The sequence below is a fragment of the Balaenoptera physalus genome (genome assembly GCF_965194825.1).
Source record: "Balaenoptera physalus genome assembly, chromosome: 13".
Lineage (NCBI taxonomy): Eukaryota > Metazoa > Chordata > Mammalia > Artiodactyla > Balaenopteridae > Balaenoptera > Balaenoptera physalus.
The window spans coordinates 107,430,608-107,456,369 of record NC_138892.1 but is presented as its reverse complement, the minus strand read 5'-3'; the positions used below and the strand labels follow the sequence as shown (position 1 = coordinate 107,456,369).

At 57.9% G+C, this 25,762-nt stretch overlaps 1 protein-coding gene across 24 annotated transcripts in view; it reads right to left on the bottom strand.

Annotated features, from left to right (window-relative positions):
- The window catches only part of CACNA1C (calcium voltage-gated channel subunit alpha1 C), a 559,192-nt gene that overhangs the window by 185,275 nt on the left and 348,155 nt on the right, over positions 1 to 25,762 (bottom strand). For all 24 annotated transcript variants that reach the window (XM_082422029.1, XM_082422051.1, XM_082422040.1 and 21 more), the window contains exons 4-5: positions 8,434 to 8,573; positions 2,141 to 2,280 (exon numbers count right to left, since the gene is read on the bottom strand). In XM_082422029.1, coding sequence (XP_082278155.1) covers positions 2,141 to 2,280; positions 8,434 to 8,573 — 280 coding nt within the window. The remainder of the gene's footprint in view (positions 1 to 2,140; positions 2,281 to 8,433; positions 8,574 to 25,762) is intronic.

Sequence of the window (25,762 nt, the reverse complement as noted above, 5' to 3'; positions counted from 1 at the left end):
TCTCTGTATGGATGGCACACTTCTGTGTACCGTCACCTTTGGGACCACGGCAGCCGGGTGCCTTGCTTGGGCCACTGGCATGTGAGCAGCCATGATATAAACCAGGTTCAGCAAAAGCCTAGAATATGCCTGTGTGGTTTGACCGTGTGCCCCCTGGCGAGAGCCGCCCCATGCCTTGAGGGCTGCAGGCACGCATGCTGGATGCTCCCTCAACCTGGGCTCTGGGATGAGGTGACCACGGAAGCTGGTCAGGCCCAGAGCCCTCACGCAACACGAGCCAAGGATGCGTGATTCTGGTTTTCAGTCACCGAGAGTTTGGGATGGTTTTTTCCTGCAGCAAAAGCTGCCTGGTGTACTCCCATTAGATTTTCAAACTCCTCCAGGGGAGGGACCATACTTATTTTCATGACGCGTCGTGACGCCCTGCACGGTGCTCTGAGGCTGTGGGCCCTGAAAAGCGCACGCACAGCAGGTCAGTGCCATCGTGCCCGTGGCAGCGTGTTGGGTCCAAGCGTGGGCTCAGTTCACAGTCCCTGCCACTGGCACACTGGCTGCACCATCACACTAAACCCCTTAAGGTCTTGTTCCAACTGATTCTCACCTGCCTTCTCATTCCTTGAGTTTGGCCTATGGAGTGATGCCTAACTGACCACAAAAACCCAAATAACTTAGGCTTTGCAAACGGGCCTTGGGTCTCAGCCGTCACGTACACTGTTTCCATCCTTAGTGCCCAGTGGTTAAGGCCAAGCAGAGGGGCCACGGTCTACACTCGCTGGGAGTTAACACAGGCCACCACTGCCCAGGGACCCCCACGCCTGCCTTTGTCCACCCAGGGAGTTCCCGCCCTGAGCAGAGAGCAGGCCGGCATCATGCAGGGGTCAGAGACAATACAGGGCACAGTTCTGGGCTTCAGGGGGCTTATAAGGTAACTGCAGAGGCAGTAAACGTCTAAGACGCACGCAATTCTTTACAGGAGGTCGTGCTGTGCCCCGGGGAGAGTTGGTTTCACTCAGGAGACCTGGTTCTCTCTGCTCTGCTGTGGTTAATTCAGTTACCCCGGGAGGATCTTTCCACTATCCTGTGTGGGTGCGGAAAGCCCTGGACAGGTTGATACAAGATCCCTCGTGTTCCCACAGTTCTACACCCTGAGAGGTTTCACCCACTGAGCAGGATGCCGTCACCTGGTTGGTGGCCGTGCAGGTGGAAAGGTGGGTGTGCAGAGGCCCCCTCTACCTTCCTGGCCCGGACCCGTCTCCAAGCTCGTCTGGCTGCAGCCCGCTTCGAGGGTCTCCTCCGCCTCGAGTTAGGGCCCAGACCTGGTCACGCTGAGGGGACGGTGGCACGTCCCAGCAGGCACGTCCAGAATTAGGCTCAGTGACCGCCAGCCAAACAGCAGGAGCAGAGGGAGGTCCGAAAGGGGACTCAGCCCGGGAGCCGGCTGGGCTGGGGTCTGCTGGAGCGGACACTGGGAGCCCGATCTGCTGTGCCCAGGGCTGGGGGGCCTTCGGCAATGGGGGGCTGCTGCAGGAGAGGGAGAAGGGGCGCCGTCCCCGGGCCTGTCTCCCACGCCCGTCTGCCCCACTCAGGCCAGCGCCCTCCCCCCTCAGGGAAAAGCAGTTCTCACTCTGACAGGCGGCGAGCCCAAAAATAGGGCTTCTGTGGCCGGAGATGCCCCACGTGACGTGAAAGGAGGAGAGGGCTGGCAGAAGTGGCAAAACAGAACTTCCTGAACATCCACTGATGCTTTTCTGATTGTTCTTTGGAAAAATACAGACAGCAGAGATCATCCCATCGGCTCCCATGCCCTGGGGGCCTGGGGAGTAGCTCACTGCTCTTCTGCTGCAAATGTGTTTAAACCCCCAGCCCCAGCCGGGGTGGCAGACGGGGGCTGCTCAGATGGCCGCGAGGCTGTTCTCTGTGCAGCTGTCTCCATCAGGCTGTGGACTCCCCAGGTGCTCACGGGAGCGGGGGCCACAGTGGGTTTTAATGGACTCACAGGAGAGCTGGGACCTTTAGAGCAAAGGAACCCATTCAAGAAAACCCTCCACATATATGAAATCAGGTTCCTTGGCAATTCAGGTTGGGGGGAGACCGGGGGGCGGTGAGGAGGTCACATGGCCGACAGGCCCAGGCTACTTACTCGGGACCCCGGACACCAGCCGCAGAGGCCGCAGCACGCGGAACGCCCTGAGCGCCTTCACGTCGAATCCAGCCCCCTTCCCTCCCAGGGCGTTGGCCCCGTCGGCTTTGGTCGCTTGCTCTAAGATGGCACTGAAAAGCCTGCAAGAGAAGAAGGAGAGAGGGAACGTCAGGATGTCCTGCTTGCCCGACGGGGCTCTGACTTCTCTGAGGGACGCTGGGCGGTTAAGTGTGCAGGCGCCTCCAGCCAGGATCGGTCCAGTGTGCGGGCGGGTCCGAGACCCTCATCGGATGACAGTCCCTCAGGGCAGGTCCCGCCTGCCCCGTGCTGGCATCGAGCGGGCTTTGCGGCACTGGGAGCCCAGGCAGGGCGTCAGGCAGGCGGAGGCTGCCGCCAGGGCCCGTTCCTCTGCCCCCCCCAGCGTCCTGGCTGCTGTGCCCCGGCACCACATCCCAGCTCCTCCCGACAAGCCCCTGGCTTTGATCTGAGCCTGGGCACAAACAAGTGGTCCCATAGAAACCGATGTGGTGCCGCAGGCACAAGGACAGGAAACTGACCACCGGCCTCAGGCCCTGGCGACACCTGTCTTGTTGGAGTGATGGGGACAAAGGTAACAGACACATGTTCGAGAGAGGACAGAGGAGCGTTCGAGACGGTTCTGTCCAACAGAAACAGCGCAAGACACAAATGTGGGCCGTGTGTGCAATTTAGATTTTCCAGTAGCCACACTAAAAAAGTGAAAAAGGAACAGGCGAAATGGACGGTGATGATAATTTTATTTAATCCAACATAACCAAAATATGATCACTTCAACTGTAATAAAGAGTTTTTAGTGAGACGTCTGTCCCTCTCTGTTTTGCACTAAATCTTTGAAACCTGCTGTGTGTTCTACACATACAGTGCATCTCAAGTGAGGGCTCAGGGGCCACCGTAGCTGGAGGGGTGGGTCCCGTAGAAACAACCCCTCCTGAGGAATTTTGCTGGAAAAAGGTAGGAGAAGGGAAAAGGTAGTTCCTGCAAGAGGGCGTGGAATCGTTTTGCTTGTTTTTAAGTGAAATCATCTAATAGAGACAGACGATGGGCAGTGAAGAAGTGAGGTGACAGTGGCCGGAAGGGTCGTACCCCTGGGGGGCAGGAGGGCACGATGCCCGCAGAGGGGCACGAGCCCAGTAGCCAGGACGGTTCATCACGGTCCCGGGGAGGGAGGTGCATTGTGGGTTCAGATGCAGGTGTGGGAACAGACGGAAGTCCTCTTCCGACTGCACCTCTCTTCTCAGCGAATCAGGGAGCAAGCCATCAGCTGGAATGTGAAAGGGGAGGGGGTCCTGGAAGCTTGAAGGGTGAGGCAAAGGCATAAAAGGGTCGCGGAAGAAAGTGGGGGGGTGAACGGAGCCCGGCCGTGCAGTAGGGTTTCCGGGCACCCAGGGCCTCTGCGAGGAGGTGGTCATGAGGGGAAGTGACACGTCAGCTCAGCCTTGTGCGTTTCTCTACCCGCTCCAAGGGCACAGCTCAGGTACCAGCTGGTCGGACTGGGTTGGAGTTGGTGCTTTTGCAAGTGAGCAAGGAAATGAAGAGAGAAGTAAAAGCTGAGTGCAGACGCAGGTGAGAGATGACCGCAGGGCAGGAGGAGGGGACTGCGGAGTCCAGCGCTGGAGGGAGGGAGCAGGAAGGATGGGTGGTATTTTTTGGAGAGTAGGAAGCTGGTCTGAGATCATGGAGAGGATGTGGCTCGAGGTCATGGTGGGGCTCCTGACTCCGACCCTGGGAGTGGGCAGCTGAGACAGGACAGAGTCAGGATCCCTGGGGAAGAAGACATCAAGGAACCAAGAAGCTTGGGAGGCTGATGGCGGGACAGTGCGTGATGGAGAGGAGGAGCTGGCCAAGAGCCCACATCTCCACAGCCAAGGAGAGACTCAAAGGTGTGGGGGGACCGCGACTTGGAGAAGCAGGGGGTAGAGGGTCTGAGGACACAAGCATCAGAATTGGAGGGGTTGGGCTTTCCTGGTGGTGCAGTGGTTAAGAATCCACCTGCCAATGCAGGGGACACGGGTTCAAGCCCTGGTCCGGGAAGATCCCACATGCCACGGAGCAACTAAGCCCATGCGCCACAACTACTGAGACTGCGCTCTAGAGCCCAGGAGCCACAACTACTGAGCCCGCGTGCCACAACTACTGAAGCCTGCACGCTTAGAGCCCGTGCCCCGCAACAAGAGAAGCCACCGCAATGAGAAGACTGCACCGCAACAAAGAGTAGCCCCCGCTCGCTGCAACTAGAGAAAGCCCGTGCGCAGCAACGAAGACCCAATGCAGCCAAAAATAAAATAAATAAAATAAATAAATTTAAAAAAAAAAGAATTGGAGGGGCTTAGGGAGGAGGGGGCGGTGGTCTGAAAGCAGAATAAGATGAAGCAGGGCCCCTCTCCTGGCCTGCGAGCATTTGGAGGGGAGGGGCCATATCTTGAGAGACGGCAAGGGCAGCAGGACCCCCGGGGAGAATGAGAGAGAGAAGGAGAGACCGGTGCTGGGGTTAGGGCAGCACCGGGCTACCTGCTCTGGAATAAATCTGATGAGTATTCAGCAACACCCCGTTCCATATTGATGTTTTCTCGACAGAGCTGAGTAGTTGGGACAAAGTTTGCAAAGCTGAAATCTGGTATCTGGACTTTTACAGAAAATGTTTGCTAAGATCAGAAATGGGGAGGGATTGTGGGGAACACGGGGCACCTTGGAAAGGTTTCGGGAGAGATTAGAACATGCAGAGAATGTACGGGAATGGGAGTCTGGGGTCCTGGGCCACTTGTGGGAACCGAGAAAAATATGGGAAAGGGCCCCGTGGACCATCTTTGCCCTTGTACCTAGAGACGTCCCACTGACTCATGGTCAGTAGAGCGCGCTGGGTCGTGCCTGGGGCCAAGGAAGACGCCCAGGGACCAGACCTGAACCGGGCCTGGGCAGCTTGGTCTTGAGGAACAGGCTGGGGCTCCTATGACTCCTGCCCCAGGGGGCTGGGTCTGGGAACGGGGAAGCTGCAGCTGGGGGCTTAGCAGAAGCTTAGACCCAGGCAGGGCCCAGGGGAGGGAGCTGGTCTAAACAGGGATTTGCAAAACGTGCTCCGGAGAACCCTCGGGTACTTCTTGGGCAGCGAGGCCAGGGATGAGCGGCTTCCCTTCGGTCTGTTTTCCACATGGGGACGCCGAGTAGGCTGTGTCTGCATAGTGGGTCCTGTGGCCAGACCACGTCTGATGTCCCGCCTGTTCTGTGATTCCTTCACCCCAGCTTGGCAGTTTGACGGGTCCATGTGTTAGTTGGTGACACCTCCCATCCCAGGCAGAGGTCTCCAGGGTGGGGGAAGCGGGGTCCTTTCTCTGCAGAGAAATGTTCTTTCCGTGGAAGCCTGGATCACAGAAACTCAGGACATGGACACCAGTTTGCAAGTCTGTTGAACAACATTCCAAATCCAAACCAGATTTGGTTCCTAGAACTTCCTGGAAGAAAGGAACATGCTTATCGACGTACAAGATGTTCACAAATATTATTCAGGGAAGGGAACAGAGATTGAACAACCATCCTCTCCTTTAACCCCTGAAAGAGCAGAAATTTCAGGAATGGGCCTCAGAGGTGTTCTCAGCTTGCAGGGGCCGGCGTGTTTCTCCTCAGTCACACTTTGTAGAGGCGAAACCACTGCTTGGTGCCCACCAGTGCCTAAGGGCCGGGGACCTTCTCCAGGCGGTGTGTCGGGCAGTTCCTTAGCCGGACGTTAGAGCTTGTCGGAGAGGACGATGGTCTCTAGAGGCCCTGTGACCAGAGGCAGGGCCCCATATTGGCAGGGAGCTGGAGACATAGTGAGGCCCTTTAGGCTGGAGTAGACGGTCTGAGCAGGTGCATCTGCTGAGGGCTCCCGGGTGCCTGATGGGGGTGGAGGGAGGGCTCCCGGGTGCCTGATGGGGGTGGAGGGAGGGCTCCCGGGTGCCTGATGGGGGTGGAGGGGAGTAGCTCACAGAGGCTCTGAAGTCCTCCCACATCCATTCAGCGCCCCATGTCCCCACCGTTCCGAGGAGACTCCTCCGCTTCCGGAAGGAATGGGGCACGTGGTGGGGAGGGCAATGCCTTGGCACTGGCCTCCTGGGTGGCAAGGCAAAGAAGGGAGAGGGGCCCTCAGCCCAGCACTCAGGCGGGCAAGCCCACCTCCCCGGGAGCAAGGCAGGCTCCCTCTAGTTTGCAGGAGGGCAGAGGCTGCCCAGGAGGGGCAGAGGGGAGCAGATATTTCCCAGGAGACACGAGGAAGCAAAGGCACATCCATGTAAGGGGTCGGACGGGAGGGCACAGCTGAAGAGAGGTGGTTGGGCCACACCCTCCATGGGGGGTGTGTCGTTTTCCGAGTTAGAAGGATGGGCTGAGTCTAGACTGGATGGAGAGCCGCAAAGACCAGCGCCTTGGAGAAGAGAAACCAGGTGCCGAATGTGGCCGAGTGCGAGATCAACAGGAAAAAGCCAGAGGGTCATGGTGGACCACAAGCTGAGCCAGCGCTGGCACCGTAGCCTCTGTGTCGTAAACAGTCGATGGAGGCACCTTCGGGAGACTGCCAAGTTTGGACGCCTCCCTTTCTTCCCCAGCCTGATGGCCCGGGCCCGGGGAGATGTGGCTGGGATCTGGGCTGACCCACAAGCAGTCCGCTTGCTGCAGTCTCGGGAGGAGCAGGTCCATGCAAGTGGGAGATGGGCCCCTGTCTGAGGTCCACCCGTGTCTCCTGCTTCCACCCCACGCAGAGGTGAGGCCACGTTTGGGGCAGAGCATCGTATAGACCAACACCAACTCAGCCCACAGACGGGAGAAGACTTAGCTTCTCTGCCCCAAGAGGTGCCTCTCCTCTCTGTTGGCCCCAGAAGTACCGGATCTCATTCCTTGGGCTCTTTCTGTGAGTGTGTGAAAGGTTCCCAGGAGACTCGGGCCTTGAGGGAGACGCTGAATTTAAAAGGATTTAGATGCATCAGGAAGAAGCACGTTAAAGGACTTTGCTGAGTTAGTTCAAGGCATTTGTCAGTCACTCTGTTTATCCTGGAGTGAACAGAAGTAGCAAATCTCTCACAGAGCTGCAGCCTCACCCTGACATCCGCACGTGGCAGAATTCAGTAACTTCCGTGTCCCTCACGCCTCCCAAGTGTCCCTGATGTTAATGCAAAGTGTGTCATGCTCGGCCAGGCAAAAAAGGACAGCGGCGAAAACTCGGAAACAGCTCCAGACGCCCGGAGACAGGGACTCGCTCCCAAATGGCCCCGATTTGCGCCGGCACTTCCTGCAGGAAAGGCCGGGCGCCCACGAGGCTCTGAGCAGGGCGCGCTCTGGGGAAGCCACCAGGGCAACATCTTCCCGGGGCGGCTGGGAAGGGCCCCCTGGGGTAGGAGCCTAATGCCACGCTGACCTGCCCCCAGAGGCTGGGGGGACGGCGAGGGAGTGAACGGCAGGTGGGCTTGAAGTAGCGCCAGGTCTGCCCCGAGGCTCGGGCACCCTGCCCTCCGCAGACGGACGAGTGACTGGAGCCCGGTCAGCTGTGTCTCTCGTGGCGCGTGCGGGTCTCTTTGTACAAACATTCCACAGAGAATCTTTTCCTGAAGTTACCGATGCCTTGATAAGGAGATCGTCACTTCCAAGGTTTCCTGAAGCTTCCTGACGCCGCTTTGTTTCTGAGCGTAGGCTGAGTTGGCCTCTACAGCAGAGCAGGGTGTCCGGGGAAGTGCGTCTGGCCCCATCCCCTCGGCCCTTCCTAGTCCCATTTTCCGGTCCCGGCAGCCACCGAGCCAGGACCCTGCAGACGTGCAGGTGGGTGTCCCGACTCCCGGGTGCCAGCCACCCTTCCGGCGCCGTGGCTGCGGGCTCACGCCCAGCCCAACCAGACCCCCTTAGCCACGCCGCAGGGGAGGCGTCCAGGGGCTGCTGGGCCAGGGGAGGCCCAGATGGAGTAAAAGACCTAAAGCTGAGGCATCTCCTTGGCTGCACGGAGGCCCCTGGGCTCCACCAGAAGGCCTCGGATTCACCTGTGCGCACGCGTGTGCGTGTGTGCGTGTGCATGTGTGCGTGTGCGTATGCACGTGTGTGCAGGTGGGAGCGGCGGCCGGGGCTGTTCCAGGTAACAACTCCTCTCCCTTTGGAGACAGCCTGAATCCGAAGTGATTTTTAATAGATCCTCTCGTCTGGCCTGAAGCCCAGGGCCCTTGTGACCAGAGACACAGATACAGGTGGGAAGGGGCCGGCACTGGGTGACGGTGGCGGAGGGTGGGAGGGGTGGTTGTACTCACCCGACAACCACAATGATAAAATCCAGCAAGTTCCAGCCGTTGCGGAGGTAAGCATTGGGGTGAAAGAGGAGCCCATAGGCTATGACTTTTAAAAATGCTTCCACAGTAAAAATGATGAGAAAGAGATACTCCACCCGTTCCTAGGAAACACAAGTAGAAGAGAGAGAAGAAGTCATTAGACTGGGGATTTGGAAAGTTCTGACCCAGCAGGTCCCCCAAGGTGGTGGAGGAGAAGGGGGCCCCTCCACGGTCAGATCCGGGGGACCCCCAGGCCACATCCCGAGCCCCACTGTCCATCCCACAGGACAGCTCCGATCCGCTGGGCAGGAAGGGGGTTTTTAGTCTTCAAATGTTAAAATGCAGAAATTAGGGTGGTGAAAAATCGCACATCTTTGAGAAACATCTTAGTTAATCAGTGAGCAGTTCCTTGTACTTCTCAGAAGAGAACTCACGATGCCTTATCTAAAGGGGACCCAAGGATGCCGGAACGGGAACTGGTGCTGAGAAAGGGCTGAGACAGAAGGGCAGGGAAAGTGCCACAGTTCTGAGTCACAAACCCTGAAGCTACAGCTGGGGTCTCTGATACCCAGCCACCAAGAAGCAGAGCATGGAAACCTCCGCCAGCCGCTGAAACAGAGGCAGCTGCCCACGTGCGCTGACCCCGACCTGGGAGAGCGCTCTTCCTTGAGAAAATAGAACTCTCTGTGCAAAGAGCGAGACCAGGTCAGCAGGGACCCCAGCATTTCCAGGATGAGGGCGGGCACTGGGTGGGGGAGGGGCGGTGCTCTTCCCCTCTCCCCACTCTGTCCTTTCCAAGAGGGCTGTGCTGTGGGATGTGGCCCTGTCCCTGGAGCCCACGCTTGGCAGGACTGACTCCGGCTGGTCAGAGCCGACTCAGGGCTGATTCACCGGCTTCCCACCCTCCCCAGCAGCCGCTCTCCCACACTGTCCCCGGCGCAGAGCCTTCAAGGCCCCGCAGGCAGAGGCGGCCGTGGCCTTCACACACCGACGCTTCGCGCTCGTGTCCGCGGGAGCCTCCAGGAAGCTCCCACCTCAGACCCCAGACCCGGCTTCCCCTCCTCTGCAGGTCAGGGGGGGCTCACTGAAGACCCCAGGTCCCACGCCCACTGTATCCCTAGAAGGCTTACGGCCTGCTGCCCACCCTGCTGGGAGGGGGTGCTCCGAGGCCTGGGGCACTGGGGCCCTGATGGGGAGCCCTGCAGGGAGGTCAGCTTGGTCCCAACGCCCCCCGTGCTCTGCCCATCTGCTCTGCCCACCCTCCCCGACCCCCGCGACGTTGAGCACGTGCTGGCCTCACCCAGACCAGCTCAGGATGAAGTTTGGGGACACAAAGTTAAAAAGGGAAGAACCCCGGGCCCCACCCAGACCTACTGGAGGAGATCTTCTGGCTATGGAGCCTGGAAGTGCACATTACAGACCATTCCCGGGTGTCTCTGAAGCACCTGATGTTTAAGAACCACTGGTCCACGTGCTGAGGAAGGCCCAGATAAGCGGTAACCATGGGAAGGGGATGGAGGTGGGACTCTACCAGCATCTCCGAGGCAGGCCTGCCCTTACCTCCTACCCATTCTGTCACCTTGAAGTCGGTCTGGGACGTGGCTTCCCAGGGGTCTGCGACCCAGGAACAAACCACAGTGCGTGGGACCTCTGGTCTTTAAAAAGTAGGTGATGTTGGGTAAAAATGTACATCAGGACCGTGTTGAAAGGGAATGCATGTTCCAAAAGGGCGCGACACACCTGAGGACGACTGTGGAAGGTGAGCTGTCCAGCCACTCAGCCCCCGCCCCCAAGACCATTCAGAGCATCCACGTTCAGGCCCAGATGACAGGGCCAGCTCCTCTGCACCCCCAGAAACCGCTGCGGAAATTCACAAAGTTGGAGCAGGGATGAGAAGGGAAACAAACGTAAGCCGGGTACCCATTTGTGTCAGGGGCTTTCATGTGTTCACCTGGGGGCTAGCTGCCTTCATCCCACCATCCCTGCATCCAGTCACACGTCACTGGTGAGGCACAACCAGCTGAGTCATTGCACAGTCATGCTGGAGACCCCTGTGGGTTGTCTGCACCGTGAGCTCTCTGGGACAGGTAGCGACCCAGCTCGCAATACCCCTTCCCCACGGCAGGGAGGTCAGCCATACCCCAGGGCTCCGAGTGTCCTGTGTGCTGGGGGGCCGGCATCTCAGACAACTGCTAGAACAGCTGCACTCCCAGCCCCACCTGCCTGGCACCAAGCAGTGTGTTTATTCCCTCGTCTGCGAGGCTGCCTTCCCTTCCTGATTCCTCTATGAAAAGAGAAAGCCATGGGGGAGGAGGGGTCCCGGGTCCCTCCACTGCCGTGCAGGCCCACACTGCAGCCCCGGCGGCGTCCTAGACCTGGTGCACCTCCTGTGAGACGGAGGACTTGGGGACGTGTGTCTTCTCTTGTTGACCCTCGGCCTTTGTAAGTTTCCCCCATAAGGCCCACTCCCTAATCCACACCATGTGACATAACAGGTGGGGACCAGAAGGAGGCACGGACATGGCAGTGAGTCCTTCACTCAACCATTCACGGACATGTTTATGTGCTGGAGATTCAAGAGAAGGGCTCAGAAACTGACCTCCAGGAGCTCTGGGGACAGTGGGGGCAGATGGACAGATTCCAGTAGAGCAGGTAAGCCGTGCCTGGAGGGAAGGCTTGGAGGATGGAGAGCTGTCAGGTGAAGTGGGTGGGTCAGGCATCCGGTGGAGAGAGAGGTAAAGGGGGGAAGTGTGGAGGCCGTGGCTGGAGAGAGGCCAGGAGGGGACGGGCTGGAGAGGTGGGCCGGAGCAAGGGGACCGGGGGCTCTGGGGCCAGGCCTGGACACTTGGCTTCCGTTCTGAAGAGACGGCGGCCCTGCTGTGGCGTGCACTGCCGTCTGGCGCTGTCACGATGGGGCGATCGGGTGGGGGTGGCCCACGCAGAGATGGTGGAGGCTTGAGCCGAGGCCGAGACGGGGGACTGGAGATAAGCAGGGGCACCTGGGGCACAGAAGGCGTGTGATTTGCTTTCTGGCTGCACGTGGGGGTCGGAGAAGAGGCAGGGAAAGAAGGGCGCGGCCCCCCCGGGGTTTCTAACCCAGCGACTGTGGGTGGAAGAGCCCCTCGCTGCAGCGGGGCCTTGAGGAAGAGGAGGGGTCCTCGTTCTGTACTCAAGGCGGAGCTCCTGGACTTGGACGCAGAGGTGGGCTCGCACGGAGCTGGGCTCGCAGGGGCGGCTGGACGAGGTGGCCCTGGAGAGCGTGTGGACCGGAGGAGAGCTGAGGCTGGGGTCCATCCCCTACGGGACGACTCAGCCCAGGGGAGCGCTTCCGCAACCTGGGAATTGTCTCCCAGGAGAAGTGACAGGGTCCTGCTTAAAGCCGTGGGGTCTGAGACATAAAAGGACCTCAGAGGTTATCTAAGTAACCTCCCGGCCGGAAAGACTAGGACACCGATAAGATAAGGCCGGGGAGGTACACGTGGAGGACGCAGGAGGAGCGGGACTTCCTGACCCGATGCCCAAGGGGCATTCGTTTCTTTGCCCCCCGGGCCCCGCTTACCCCCTAAGACACGAGTGGGTCAGACTCCTCAGTGCGAGGTTTAAGGGTCTGAGACGGAACCGAGGAGGGCCCAGGAGCCAGGAAGAAGGGTCCGGACAAGAACGCAGGGAAGGAGCAAGGGCCTGTCGTCACCAGGTCTGGGGCACAGTCACCTGTGAGGTGGGTGAGCGTGTGTGTGCATGTGAGTAGCACCGCTCTCGTGAGCAGTGCGGTATCCACTCGAACGTTAGAGGCACGAGCGTCCTTACAGAATTAATCCCAACCCTCTCTTCAGAACCAAAAAACAAACAAGAAAACGTAAACAAGTGAAACAGCTTGGTCATCCTTTCAGAACACTGTGTGTTGCCATAGAAACGTCCGGGGGTGGAGAACGGAGCAGCTGTGGAAGCTGATGTCCGGGTGCCTCTGGCCTCATGGGTTCACACTCCTCACGGCCTCCTCGGGCCTGGTTCTGGGGGGTCACAGAGCCCTGAGAATGCACCAAGGTCCAGCACGTGACCCGCCGCTTCTGTGATCTCGGGAACCCCGGCAACTCTGGAAGCCACCCTGGGGCAGCCTGATTCCGGGCCCCACTGTGGGTCGAGGTTGAAAAGGCTGGAGGAGGCGCGAGGACAAGGCTGGGACGTGCCAGACGCAGCCACGCACAGCTGCGGGGGGGCGGAGGGGACGCTCAGGGCTCCCGAGGACCCTCCGCCGCCGCCGGCTGGAGTGGGGACCTCGCCGCTCAAGTGGCTCCATCTCTTCCCCTTCCCAGCACCTCCCCTTCCCTGCCAACGCTATTCCCCAACCCCGCCCGCCCCGTGCGTCCTTTCCTTGTCACCCTGTCCCCACTCCTCCCCTCTCCCTGCTCTCTCCTTAGGGCCACCACTGGCACCGGGCCCACGTCCACTCCCAGGTCTGACCCACTGAGGGGATTCAGAGGACGGAGCGCCTCGGTTCCCGGGGGTCACGAGGTCTCCCGGATGCCTGTGGGCTGGTAAGGCCCTGGGGGGCACAGGCCGTCGGAGCTTTCCGCTCTCCTCACGTCCACACATCCTGCCCTTCAACCGCATTGTAAGCCTCTTCACGGCAGACTCAGTTATCTGTGGGTGGTAACAATCTCGATTCTGACACCGAATGGCCCTGTGTCTTTGGGAAATCACGTTACCTCCCTGGTCTGTTTCTCATCTGTAGAAAAGCTAGTTAAGCATGAAAAAAAAACCCCCCAAAACACGATGCTGCTGAGAGCCCCGGGCTCCCCAGGGCTGCTTTGGGAGCGGGTACAGGTCGCGGGGGGGGCTGACAAGGTGGGGCTTCCGCCCTGCCCCCGCCTTGAACCAGAGCGCGGCCACTTTAACCCGAGGGCCCTACACAGCTGAATCAAGTCTGGGGAACCCACAGGATGGGGTGTGGACAGAGAACACACACAAAAAAGACGCAGCCATCTCTTCCTGACCAGTCTGGGTGACTCTTGCTGGCTTTATATTCTGGGTTCTGCCTGAGATTTTATTTGAGAAGAGGAATGAGTGCTTTTTTTTTTTTTCTTTTTTCCTGGTTTTCTTAGAACTTGAAATACCACTTCCAAAGTGGTAGAAGACTCCAAAGCCTCTCCAGAGTTCTCTGTCAAGCTCGTCCCTGGTCTGTGTGCAGCTCTGCACAAGGCACAGTCAGATTCCCAAATGTGGAGAGGAACAAAGACTTCCTGTCCTTGCTGTTCTGAGGATCTCTATAAACACAGACAGGTTTGATAACGAAAAATCCTTCATTAACGAGACTATTAATGTGTGTGCTTTAGGAGAACACAACATTCCCTCCTGGTACGGGAAGCCGGTGCCAGGGGAGAGCTCCCTGGACCAGGCCATCGGGGAGCGCCTGCCAGGTCTGTTCACGTATGCACGCTCACGTCTCTTCAAGTATGCATGTTTCTGCACACGTGCACACACACACACGTGTGGCGCAGCTGGGCGATGCCCACCGTCTGTGTTAAACAGCATGTATCTGGCTCTGTAACAGACCAGCTGTGGAAATTCACACTCAGAGAGCTTTCCTTCCATCAGCGGCTGAAGAACTACACAGAATGTGGCGAATACACGCACAGAAGGATACTAGTCAGCCCTGAAAAGGAATAAAGTTCTGACATGCGCTGCAACATGGGTGAGCCCTGAAAACACTGTGCTAAGAGACAGAAGCCAGTCCTAAAAGTACAGAGATGTATGATTCCACTTCTGTGAAACACCCAGAACGGGCGAATTCATGGAAACTGTAGATTAGAGGTTCCCAGGGATGGAGGAGGAGGGAACTGCTTCGGGGAATGAAAAACTGTGGGAACAGCGGTGATGGCTTCACAGCATTGTGAGTGTAATTAATGCCACTCAAGTGTACACTTTAAAATGGTTAGAATGGCAAATGTTGTTATATTTATTTTCTCACAAAGGAAAAAAAAGGAAGCATTCCTTTGGATGTTAAAGATTTTCTAACCATCAGGGGTCTTCATCTAAAGCTACCTGAGGCCACGGTTGAACCTGTAACACCTACCCCCTCCCTGGGATCATTTGTCAGGAAATCGCCAGCACAGCCATTTGTCGAGAGAGCTGGTGGAAGGCTGGGGCCTTGGGATGGGGGACAAGGGGGTGGGCGGGGAGGCGGGAGGCGGCTGAAGACAACGCCTTCAACTTCACAGTTTTTCGAGGCAGGCCCTTCCCAAGGGCTTTATGGTGGTTCAGGCAGTCTGGCCTTAACACCCAGGGCCCCTGTAAAGCATGAAGGGGCCGGACAAACCACAGGATACCTAAGAGTGAAGCAGCCTCGGAAAGAACAGTCACCTGTTTGTCGAGGCTGGTGGCCCCGGAGGCTGAAACTCTGCCAGGTCACTGGTCTCACAGGGGATCAGCCTAAAGAACCGGAAGCTCTCCTCCCGCAGAGCTTGCTCTGCCCTCGCCCGTGACGCCAGGTGGCCGTGACTCATCCACTTGTGAGACCCTCAGCTCACGTCTCCTCTGGAGGCTGGCCTTGCCCACACCCCCAGGAGGGTCAAGCGGGCGGCTCAGCTGTCCAGGTGCCGGCCTGCCCTTCGCCAGCCCGTCCCCCAGACGGCATCTCTGTCCGTCCCCGGGGCCCCTTCCTGGGCTGGTTCTCAGCTGTCGGCCCCCAGGGCAGACCTGGCCGCCTGCGTGCTCGGTGGCATCCTGCACCGTTGTCACGGGCTGCTGAGCCGCCCCTTGGAGTTCACGGGTGGCCACGTGCCCCTCCCCCGCGGCTCGAGGGCTGCCATCCTGCTAGCGGGCAGCACAGGCTGCCAGGGCGCCGCCAGTCCCCTCTCTCCCAGGACGTCACTGGCTCCGGGACATCACCTTTGCTTTGGGTAATGGAGCAGAGCGGTGACAGGTATTCCCACTCAGAGCTGAAGTGCTTCTGGAGACAAGGGGGCACTTGCTTAATGACCTGTGGCTAGCGTGTGGTTTCCCAAATGGATGTGGCAGCGGCCTCAAAACGCTCTCCTAAATGCCCACCTTCTTGCGAGGAAGCAGACCAGCGCGGCACAGGGGAACAGACCCCCTTTTCTGCCCGTCCCCACGGCTTGTCCCCCTCCCGCCCCCATCACCGTTTGGGTGTTAAGGCAGCTTCCTGACTGGCCTCATTGGCATCCAGGCTGATTCTCTGCCTAACCACCTCCCCCCGTGCCACCCCCGCCCCGGGCCTGGGATGGAGTCTCGCCTCCATGGCCTGGCTCCCAGGTCCCAGTGGAACCCGCTCGTCCCTCTGGCCCCATATCCGCCAGCACCCTGTGTTCCCGCCACACCAGAAGGCTCACCGCACCCAGCCCAGACGGGTGGTGAGGGCAGCCCTGCCAGGCCGGCCTTTCTCCACCCGCAAGGCCTGCTTCTCCCCTGGTCTGGACGTCTCCCCCTCCCTGGCCCACCATGGCCCTCCGCCCAGCGCAGGGCCCTGTGCAGACACGGTTCTAGCACTTACGACAATGTGTGTGTTTTCTGCAAGCTCCTCCCCTTGGGGACAGAGGCCTGCAGGGCGGAAGCAGGCCTCTTTGTCACCTTGGTTAGGAGGTGTCTTCAATTGGAGGGCAAAATAACAGAGGGAAAGGGCTTTGGAGTCAAGCTGTTTCCCCGTGACGAGCCACGTAATCTTCCCAGCTGTGGCCTTGTCACCAGGAAAGCGGGAAGTTACATGACTCCGGCGACTTGGGGATTAGGAGTCACAGTGTGCTCTGGGATGGCTCAGCTGCCATCGCGGCTCTGCACCGAGCACGGCCCCCAGCTCTGCACCGAGCACGGCCCCCGGCTCTGCACCCAGCACGGCCCCCGGCTCTGCACCCAGCACGGCCCCCGGCTCTGCACCCAGCACGGACCCCGGCTCTGCACCCAGCACGGCCCCCGGCTCTGCACCCACCATGGACCCCGGCTCTGCACCAGCACGGCCCCCGGCTCTGCACCCAGCACGGCCCCCGGCTCTGCACCCAGCACGGCCCCCGGCTCTGCACCCAGCACGGCCCCTGGCTCTGCACCCAGCACGGCCCCCGGCTCTGCACCCAGCATGGACCCCAGCTCCGCCCCTGGCTCTGCAGCAGGTGTAGCAGGGGTTCTGCACGCGTCTGTGGGGCTCATGCCCCCTCCAGGCAGCTCTGTGTGTCCCCAGAGGTCCCACCTGGGCCGCTCTCCAGAGCCCACAGCACCAGCCCTCTGCCCGTCCCCTCTTCCCTCCTGCACACACGGGCCTCCAGGACCCTCAGCAGGTAGCATGACCCACTTTCGAGCTACTTCTGAGCCTCTTGACTTCAACACAAACTGGAGCCCGAGGCCTCACATCTGTTTTCTATTATTGACACAACTTCACAACCAAACCAGAAACTTCTCTGAGCCTGTTCGCCAGGTTCCATGCCTTCTGAATGCTCCTGGCCCCGACCCCCAGCCCTGGATCCACAGCCAAAGGGACCCCAGATCCCCAGCCGCAAGCCTTTCCCTGGAGGCTCTGGGAACCCCACAACCCTTTGCCTCCTGAAGCGACTTATTTCAGCGGCCTGGACGAGGTGACCGATGACAGCATTGTCCTTCGGGAGCGAGAGCGTGGGTTCAGGAGGGTTGAGGACCTGGGGTAAGTTCCACAACGAGAGCGTAAGGGATAGGACATTATAGTTTATGAGGAGCCTTCCATTTTATGTTGAGTGTCACGACCACTTCGTGAAGCAGGAAGGCAGGTAATTTCTTCTCCTCTACTTCTCTCACCCCACTTTCTTTTCCTCCTCACACCACCTCCATCACCATCACCACCATCTCCTCCACCCCCATCACCATCACCACCATCTCCTCCACCTCCATCACCATCACCACCATCTCCTCTACCCCCAACACCATCACCACCATCTCCTCCACCCCCATCACCATCACCATCACCACCATCTCCTCCACCATCGTCACCATCACCACCATCTCCTCCACCCCCATCACCATCACCACCATCTCCTCCACCATCGTCACCATCACCACCATCTCCTCCACCCCCATCACCATCACCATCACCACCATCTCCTCCACCCCCATCACCATCACCACCATCTCCTCCACCATCGTCACCATCACCACCATCTCCTCCACCCCCATCACCATCACCATCACCACCATCTCCTCCACCATCGTCACCATCACCATCTCCACTGCCGGTGCTTCTGTCATCATCACCACCACCTCCACCACCATCACCACCATCACATTACCGTCACCACCACCACCGTCTCCTCCTCCTCTTCCATCACAGCTGCCATTAACAGCCGAGTCGGAGCCTGGATGCATCAACTCTAATCTTAACAGTAACCGCATGATGAATAGAGAATGTTCTCTCCATTATGCACAAGAGGACGCTGGTGGGAGAGGCTGGGTAACCTCTACAACGCCCTGCAGCTAGGGAGCATGGAGCCGGGAGTCACGTTTTCCCCACTGTTTGGGGTGACAGGACGGACGGACCCCTTCACCTGGCACCTCTGCACTGGGGCTTGGCTGGGGCCACACTGAACATCTGATTTTTGTTGAAAGCCAGCGGCGTTCTGCAAGGGTTTGACATGTAGCACCCGCCTGGCCCCGGGCCCCCACTTCCCACTGATGGCGTGTGGACATGCGGCTACAGAGCAGACCCCGCACTCTCCTCCAGCTCCTGGCCACACCTGTCAGCACCTGTGGGGGACGCTGTAAACAGGCTGCAAGCCAACCACGGGTCCAACCCCACTGAGGTTCTCTCCTCCAGCCCTGCAGTGGAGTTGGAGACCCTGCAGCAGCCGGGAGTGGGGCTCTGAGAGTGCGAACCGGAGCGGACAGAGCCGCGGGAGAGAAGGGGCCACGGCAGAGGCAGGTGATGCAGGAGGGAGGTGGGGGACAGGGGGCTTTCAAACGTGACATCAAGACTTCAGGCAGACCGGCAGAATGGGGCCGGATGCCACGCAGAGGCTGGCCACATCACCCTCGCTCTGGACTGCGGTTTCTCCATCCACCAAATATGAGTTTGCCCGGATGTCCTCCACCCTTCTGCCCGTGTCCAGCTAGGATTCCTTAATGCTGACCAATCTGAGTTTTAAACTTTAGGTCTTCCACACCGACTGCACCTTGGCCGAATCACTGGAACTTCAGAGGCCTCCTTCTCCTTGGCTATAAAGTGGAGATAAAACCTTCCTATCAAGACTCCGTAAGAACCGAGGGGAAATGCACGTGAACACGTTAAATGGGAAATACTTAAATGTTCTGCTCCCGAACCCCCCCGTGATTCTGAAATCCTTGGCATCTGAGACAATGAAGGTGATTGGAGACATCGGCGGGTCGGTGCTGAAGGCGTGGGTTTGAGAAACTATCTGTGCAGGTGAAGCTGTGACGGTCCCATGAAATCCGTGATCAGAGAACAGAGGCTGAGGGTTCAGGGAGGGGACGCCGGCCAGGGGGGACGCCGGCCAGCGGGGCCCAGAGAGTATGTCTCAACACCGTCACCATGTTTGCCACGTCCGTGTATGTACAACACTGTTCACTGCATACTGTTTCCTTCCATCAACTCGCTTTTCTTATATGAACGTTTAGAAAGGAGTTTTTTTTAATCAGAAGTATCACGAGTGCTGCTTGCCATGATAAAGGATGTCAGTAAAACCATTAACCATGTTTGTCCATGTGCTGCCTAGAATTGGCCGACATGCCACCCAGGTACACGTCACACTTGGGGAAGATCTGGGCTCGAGGCCTGTCCCTGGCAAGGGCCACCCTGACTCCATGTGGCTCCAGACGTGGGAGGAAGGAGGGGCCCCCTTGGGAGAAATGGGGGGCCGATGTCGTGTTCCAGGAAGAGCTCTGTGGAGTTGGGCTCCCCTGCACCGGGCAGGCTGCCTCTGGGGCCGTGCACTGGCGCGCACACCTGCGGGTCACCTGTGGGAGGGGGTTCAGGGGCTGCGCTCAGGTGGAGTTGGCTGCATCTCCTTCAAGGTCACATCCTCACCCCCTGGGCGAGTCCTGCACTCGGCAGTGGGTTATTTCTGACGAGATTACTTCATCATCTCGTCTTCGGTCAGATCGCGGGCCCTTCCTGGGCAACCGCTTGTCTTATATTTAGACTCAGCCCCGAACCCAACGTCGTCCCAGGCTGTATCTCTGCTGCTCACTGATGGATGACACTTGGAATTTGACAAGGATCTGAAATTAGCCGTGCGGGTTGGCTCTCCCCAGTGTCCTGTCCCCCAGCCTCGTGTGGTGTCCTGGGTCCCCCCGCTTTTCCATGGGGACTGACCTCATTTTCCAGTCCCCAAAACAAATGCTTTCTAGAACACGAGTCAGAGAAACACACCCAAACCAGAGCAGGTAAAACCCCTCTCGCCAAATTATGACGTGATTCCCGAGCCTCCCGGGACTTTAATGAGTGACCTCCGTCTGCCCTGGGCGCTGGCCTCGGATAATCCAGCTCCCTGTCCTCTCAGCCGTCACCAAGGCCTTCAAAGTGGACTACGGAGCTGGCGGCGGGGTGGGGCAGTGACGACACAGATGAAAAGTGTAGCGGTGCAAAGGAGGGCCGGCTGCGAAGGTCACCGTCAAAGTGTCTGCTCCCCTGCCCGTCCTCTGGTCAGCTCTCAGAGGCCGAGGTGGGGTCAGCCCTGCGTCCTCACATCCCCCCTCGGCCGAGCCCCTTTCTTTCCTATGATCTTGAGCATTTTACTTTCTTATCGCAAAGATAACAAAATTCATGTTAGACATTGAAGACGACTCTGAGGTGAAAAAAGGAAAATGAAGAAGCGCACCACCCCTCCCCCCACCCCGAGGGGCCCGTGGCTGGCGTTTCATCATCTGCGGCCAGCCTGCTTCCCCTGTGTGTCCAAAGTGGTCATCGCACTGCTCATGTTATTTGAAAACCTCCCTTATCTTTGTTTAACACAGGTTTTGAACGTACGCTGTACGCTGTCTCCAGTGTCACCCTCAATCGCCCCCAGACCCCAGCAGCAGGACGGGGCGGGGCCTCGTTTGCCTGTCTCCTCCGCCTGTGCTGACCTGGCTCAGCCCTCGGGGGGCTGCGGGCGGCGGGTGCAGAGGGGCTCCTGGTGGTCAGCAGCGGGGGGCACAGGGCCACAGCAGGCAGCCCCACGCAGCTCCCGAGATTCTGGGGCTCACGCACCACTGAAAAGGACCGGACATCAGTGCTGGGAGGGGTCTTGGTGACACTGAGTCCCCCATTTCCTAGGGAAATGAGGGGACACCTTTCTGTCGTCTCACGATGGGTTAGGGGCAGTAGGCTTCTGGAGCCCCCAAACGAGGGAGGCGGCGGCGGGGTGGAGGGGTGGTCCTGGAGCCACGGGGCCTGTGCCGCGCGCCCTTCAGGGCCCTGGTGCCCCGGTGCCCCACGCTCTTCCCTCGGACGCTCGCCCATCCTGCTCCTTTTCCTTTCGGGGGTGTCAGGAAGACCCCTTCCATCGGGGATGTCCTTCCTCCTTTGACAGGTGAGGGGAAGAGGCGGCTGTTAGACGCAGAGCCTCTCCAGCCTGAGAACACGCGGCCCTGGGACCTGGGATGGGGCGTCGGCCCTGGGGGCCTGGCGTCTGCGCCTCACTCCACACAGGACTCAGCCCCCCGCACGTGGGCACAGCTCCCCGCCCGGGCCTCCTAGAGTGCCACCGCCCTCTCCATCTCCCCGTCCCCAACACACCATTCCCTTGAGGCATTTTTAGCCAAGACGCCAAACATCCAAGGAGGAAGAAGCGAATCTGTCTCACGCACGTGAGAACAGCCGGTCCCCAACCCGGGCCTCTGCCTCCCTCCCACCCTCCCGCCCCCACCGCTTTCTTTCGTGGCCCCTCTGCCCCTCCAGCCATCAGCCCCCGGCTCCCCCTCCATCCCTCTCAGACCTTCTCCCTCCACCTGAGGGACGGGCAGCGTCCACAGGGTCACACAGCAGTTCAGCTAATTGGCTATTCTTGCAAATTGCTTAAAAGGTGTGCAGACCCACTGAAAATGGAAAAACACAGAGCTGTGAGTATCCACCTGTGATGCTGATGAATGCACCCCAGCCCGTGCGGGTGTGGACGGGTCGTTTCCTGTCCTGTGCGGACCCACAGAGGGAGCCCAGTTACCCAGGAAGGGCCAACATCCCGAGTGAGGGGTGAGCGCAGAGGGCTTGGTCCCCTCCCCCAGCCGTGGAGCCCATGAGGGCGGCGATGGCCTAAATACAGTCCTCACTCCGCTATGTCCTCTGCCGGAAGGATGTGAGGTGAGGAGGGAGGCGTTTCAGCTCCCAGCTCGTGTTCTCCCGGTGCCAGGTGGGCAAAATAGCTCCCTAAACACGGTCTTCATTTTTCCTATTAGTCTGCTTGCTGCCTCTGACTTGTGGATAGAAATCCTACGGTAGACGGGGACAACGAATGCTGGGGTCACAGACAGACCCCGGGTCCTGGTGCCTGAGAAGAGTCCCCTTCACGCCGGTTACAAGCTGGTTACCTCGATGACGACCACCTACACCACCAATAACAACAAGAACTAAGGTTACCCTGTGTGTTCTCAATCCCGACCCTGATCCCAAATCCCTTGCACGAATTACTGAATGATTTTCTTCCTTCGTCACAACATCACGATGCCGGCAGATCAGCCCTCGCCGTGGATCAGGAGGTTGAGACATGGAAGGTAGGTCCGCTCGCCCAGACCACACAGACTCTAAGAGCCGTGGCAGGGCCTGACCTTGGGCCCCTGAGCCCAGAGCGCGGGTCCTTAACTTCAGCTTTAGCTCTTTCATCCATAGAAGGAGGAGCATGGAAACAGCCTGCGTCGTGTGCTGGTGTCCACGTGCGTGGACGTGCTCTGTAAAGTGCTGTGAAAGTACTGGCGGGTATCACCCCGAAGCTTCCCTTTGGGGCAGAGAGAACCATCTCATAAAGTCAGCGCAGGACCACAGAATCTCAGGGGAGGAAGGGGGCTCCAGTGTCCCGTAGGGTGACGTCCACTCGACACAGGATTAGACTCACAAAACTGAGAGGCCCCGTGAGTGACCTGGCTCAGTGTTAGATAGAAGTGACCCCCCCGAGATGACCAGAGCGGTGCTGGGTGCAAACCCCCATCTCCCGACCTTCGTCCGGTGCTCAAGCTGCCCCCCACCTGGCCTCCTCGGCAGACACCACTCAGCCATCACCATGAACTCACCTGCTGACCCACAACATGACCTCAGCATCCCTCTCAACACAAGGGCCATCGACGCATCGGTGCTGACTTACAACCTATACCCTCCCTGCGGGATGCACAGGGTGACCATATAGTTGACCAGTCAGACGAGGACAGCTTTGAGAGCGAAAGAGGACGCTGTGACTAATTAGTGGGGACACAGGGAGTGATCACACGGGGGTAATCCCAGGTGAACTAGAGACTGTAGTCGCCCTGATTACACCTCAGGGAGGCTCCCAAAGCGCCCACCTACTCCTTGTAGGTAAACCGACCTGAGGAAGCTTGGAAGCGTCTTCCTACTGGACGGGGCCGGTGGGGGACTTGGGGGAAGGAGACAGTCTTGGTGAGAAAGGACAAGGTCCGCCTCGGGGTTACAGTCGTGTCTGCAGAGGTGTCACAACCACCGGGTTATTCCCGCGCCCCCGGGGTCCCCCTCCCGGCCCGGCAGCACCACCTCAGCACCCTCCTGTGAAAGCACGTGTCTGCGATCCCCTGCTCCGGCCCCTCCACCCCACCTCCTCCTCACAGTGAATAATCGCTTGTGTGGTAGTTTAATGAGCCGGTGATGAACGCGTTTGGGCGTCTTACAGAGGCTGAATCACCTTGTTTACTCATTGGTAATTAAATCGGCAGCATCTAATTTCTGTTTGGGGAGATTTATGGGCATTTTCTGTTTCTAGGTGACAAAATTGAAAAATGAGTCTAATTACTGATGGATTTCCCCAAGAAGAGAACCAGAGAACGGTATTTCACTCACTGCCAAGTTCATCGCGCCTCAGCGTGGCCATGACAAGGGTGAATGACGGGAACGCCAGGGACCATCCAAGACCATCCTCTCGGACAACCCTGTTTCCTAAGGGGAACCCCATTTGTCCCTCAAAAAAACCACTGCTACTGAGGGGTTTTTAGAGGATATGACACTTCAAGGGTGGAAGGTTCTGACCGGGTGTGGCCTCGAAGTTGCTTTGTGACATGAGCCTAGTAAGTCTTTTTTTATTCTTCGACTTTACATTTTCTCATTTATGAAGCAGAGTTTTCAAGTCATCAAATTACTGGGCTAATTGAGGAGATGATCCCATAAAAATGGTTTGCAACCTGGTTAACAGAAAAATATTACCATCGCAGCATGTTTTATAAACATTTAGAAGTTCCCTGTAAAGTGTTTTGCTCAGTTTTACATTTCCGGACCCTTCAGGTTGGGAGGATGAGAAAAATATTCTGAGCATTTTATTCAAAGGCAAATGAAAGCGTCTTCTTGGGGTGTTAACTCTGTTAGTCACCAGATATAGTTTATCTTTTTGGCTATTGAGCGTTTTTCGTATAATCCAGGATCTGGCTAAAGTCACAGTGTCTCCTACACTTTGGGGATTGGGCGGCACAGTGGTCTTAGCGCATATACCTCGCTCCAGAACTGCTCAAAGAGCCCCCACCCAAAGGCCCTTCCATCCTCACAACGATCGTCAGAAACGATGTATTTTCTGCAGGTGAGGAGGCCCAGGGGTTTGGGGAAGCCGGGCCAGGGGTCTCGCCCCGAGTCCCACGGAAGGCCCGATGGGGAGCATACGGTGTCCGCTGGCCGGACCTCATGCTTCCACGTCTCAACGTTCTCAGGGATGGTCCAGAAACCTGCCAAGGAGACCTGCGGGCAAGTGAACAGTCCCGCGCTCCTAGTTTACAGGATACACTGAGGGCCTTGGTGACCCAGGTCCCAGCAGCAACCCTCTCCTCCACGTGGCCCAGCCCACCCGCGTTTCAGGGCTGAGACCCCAACTGGCTCGAGAGGCTCTGTTTGGGGTGAGGCATGTTGCTTCTTTGGGCCTCAGTTTTCTAATCTGTAAAATGAATGCCCCTTCCCCTCCTCTGCCCGGGCTACGAAAAATCACGTAGAGAGTTTGGTGTGCAGTTTATACGTGTGTTTCCCTGGGGTCCACAGACCATAAGGGGCCCTGGGGAGTGAGGAATCCCTCAGGTCCTATGAGTGGCCCTGACTCCCATGGCAGGTGCCAAGTAAGCAAGGCCTTCCCTCCCCTGCTCCGAATGGACACGTGCCCGGCTGCCACCAGCCGGACTCCCACCTTGTCCTCTGGCCTTGTCATGTTAGTTGAGGCTCAGGGCACGGTGATTAGGAGCCCCGTCTCTGGAAGGAGACCACCTGATTTTAAATCCAGGTGCTGCCATAAAGATCAGAGCAGAAATAAATGAAATGGAGAATTAAAAACAGTAGGAAAGGGCTTCCCTGGTGGCGCAGTGGTTGAGAATCTGCCTGCCCATGCAGGGGACACAGGTTCGAGCCCTGGTCTAGGAAGATCCCACATGCCACGGAGCAACTAGGCCCATGAGCCACAACTACTGAGCCTGCGCGTCTGGAGCCTGTACTCCGCAACAAGAGAGGCCGCGATAGTGAGAGGCCCGCGCGCCACGATGAAGAGTGGCCCCCACTTGCCGCAACTAGAGAAAGCCCTTGCACAGAAACACCCAACACAGCCAAAAATAAATAAATTAATTTAAAAAAAAACAAAAGAAAAGTAGGAAAGGTCAATGAAACTAAGAGCTGATTCTTTGAAAAGATAAACAAAATTCATAAACCTTTAGCCAGACTCATCAGGAAAAACAGAGAGGACCCAAATCAATAAAATCAGAGATGAAAAAGGAGAAGGTACAACCCCCACACCACAGAAACACAAAGCATCCTAAGAGACTACTATGACCGACTCTATACCAATAAAATGGACAACCTAGCAGAAATGGAAAAATTCCTAGAAAGGCACAATGTCCCAAGACTAAACCAGGGAGGAACAGAAAATATGAACAGACCAATTACCAGAAATGAAATTGAGTCAGTAATTTAAAAAACTCCCAACAAACAAAAGTCCAGGACCTGATGGCTTCACAGGTGAATTCTACTAAACAGAGAATACTGTTAACACCTGTCCTTCTGAAACTATTCCAAAAAATTGCAGAGGAAGGAATGCTTCCAGAATTATTCTATGAAGCCACTGTCATCCTGATAGCAAAACCAGACAAAGACATCACACAAAAAAGAAAATTACAGGCCAATATCACTGAGGAACATAGATGCAAAAATTGTCAACAAAATATTAGC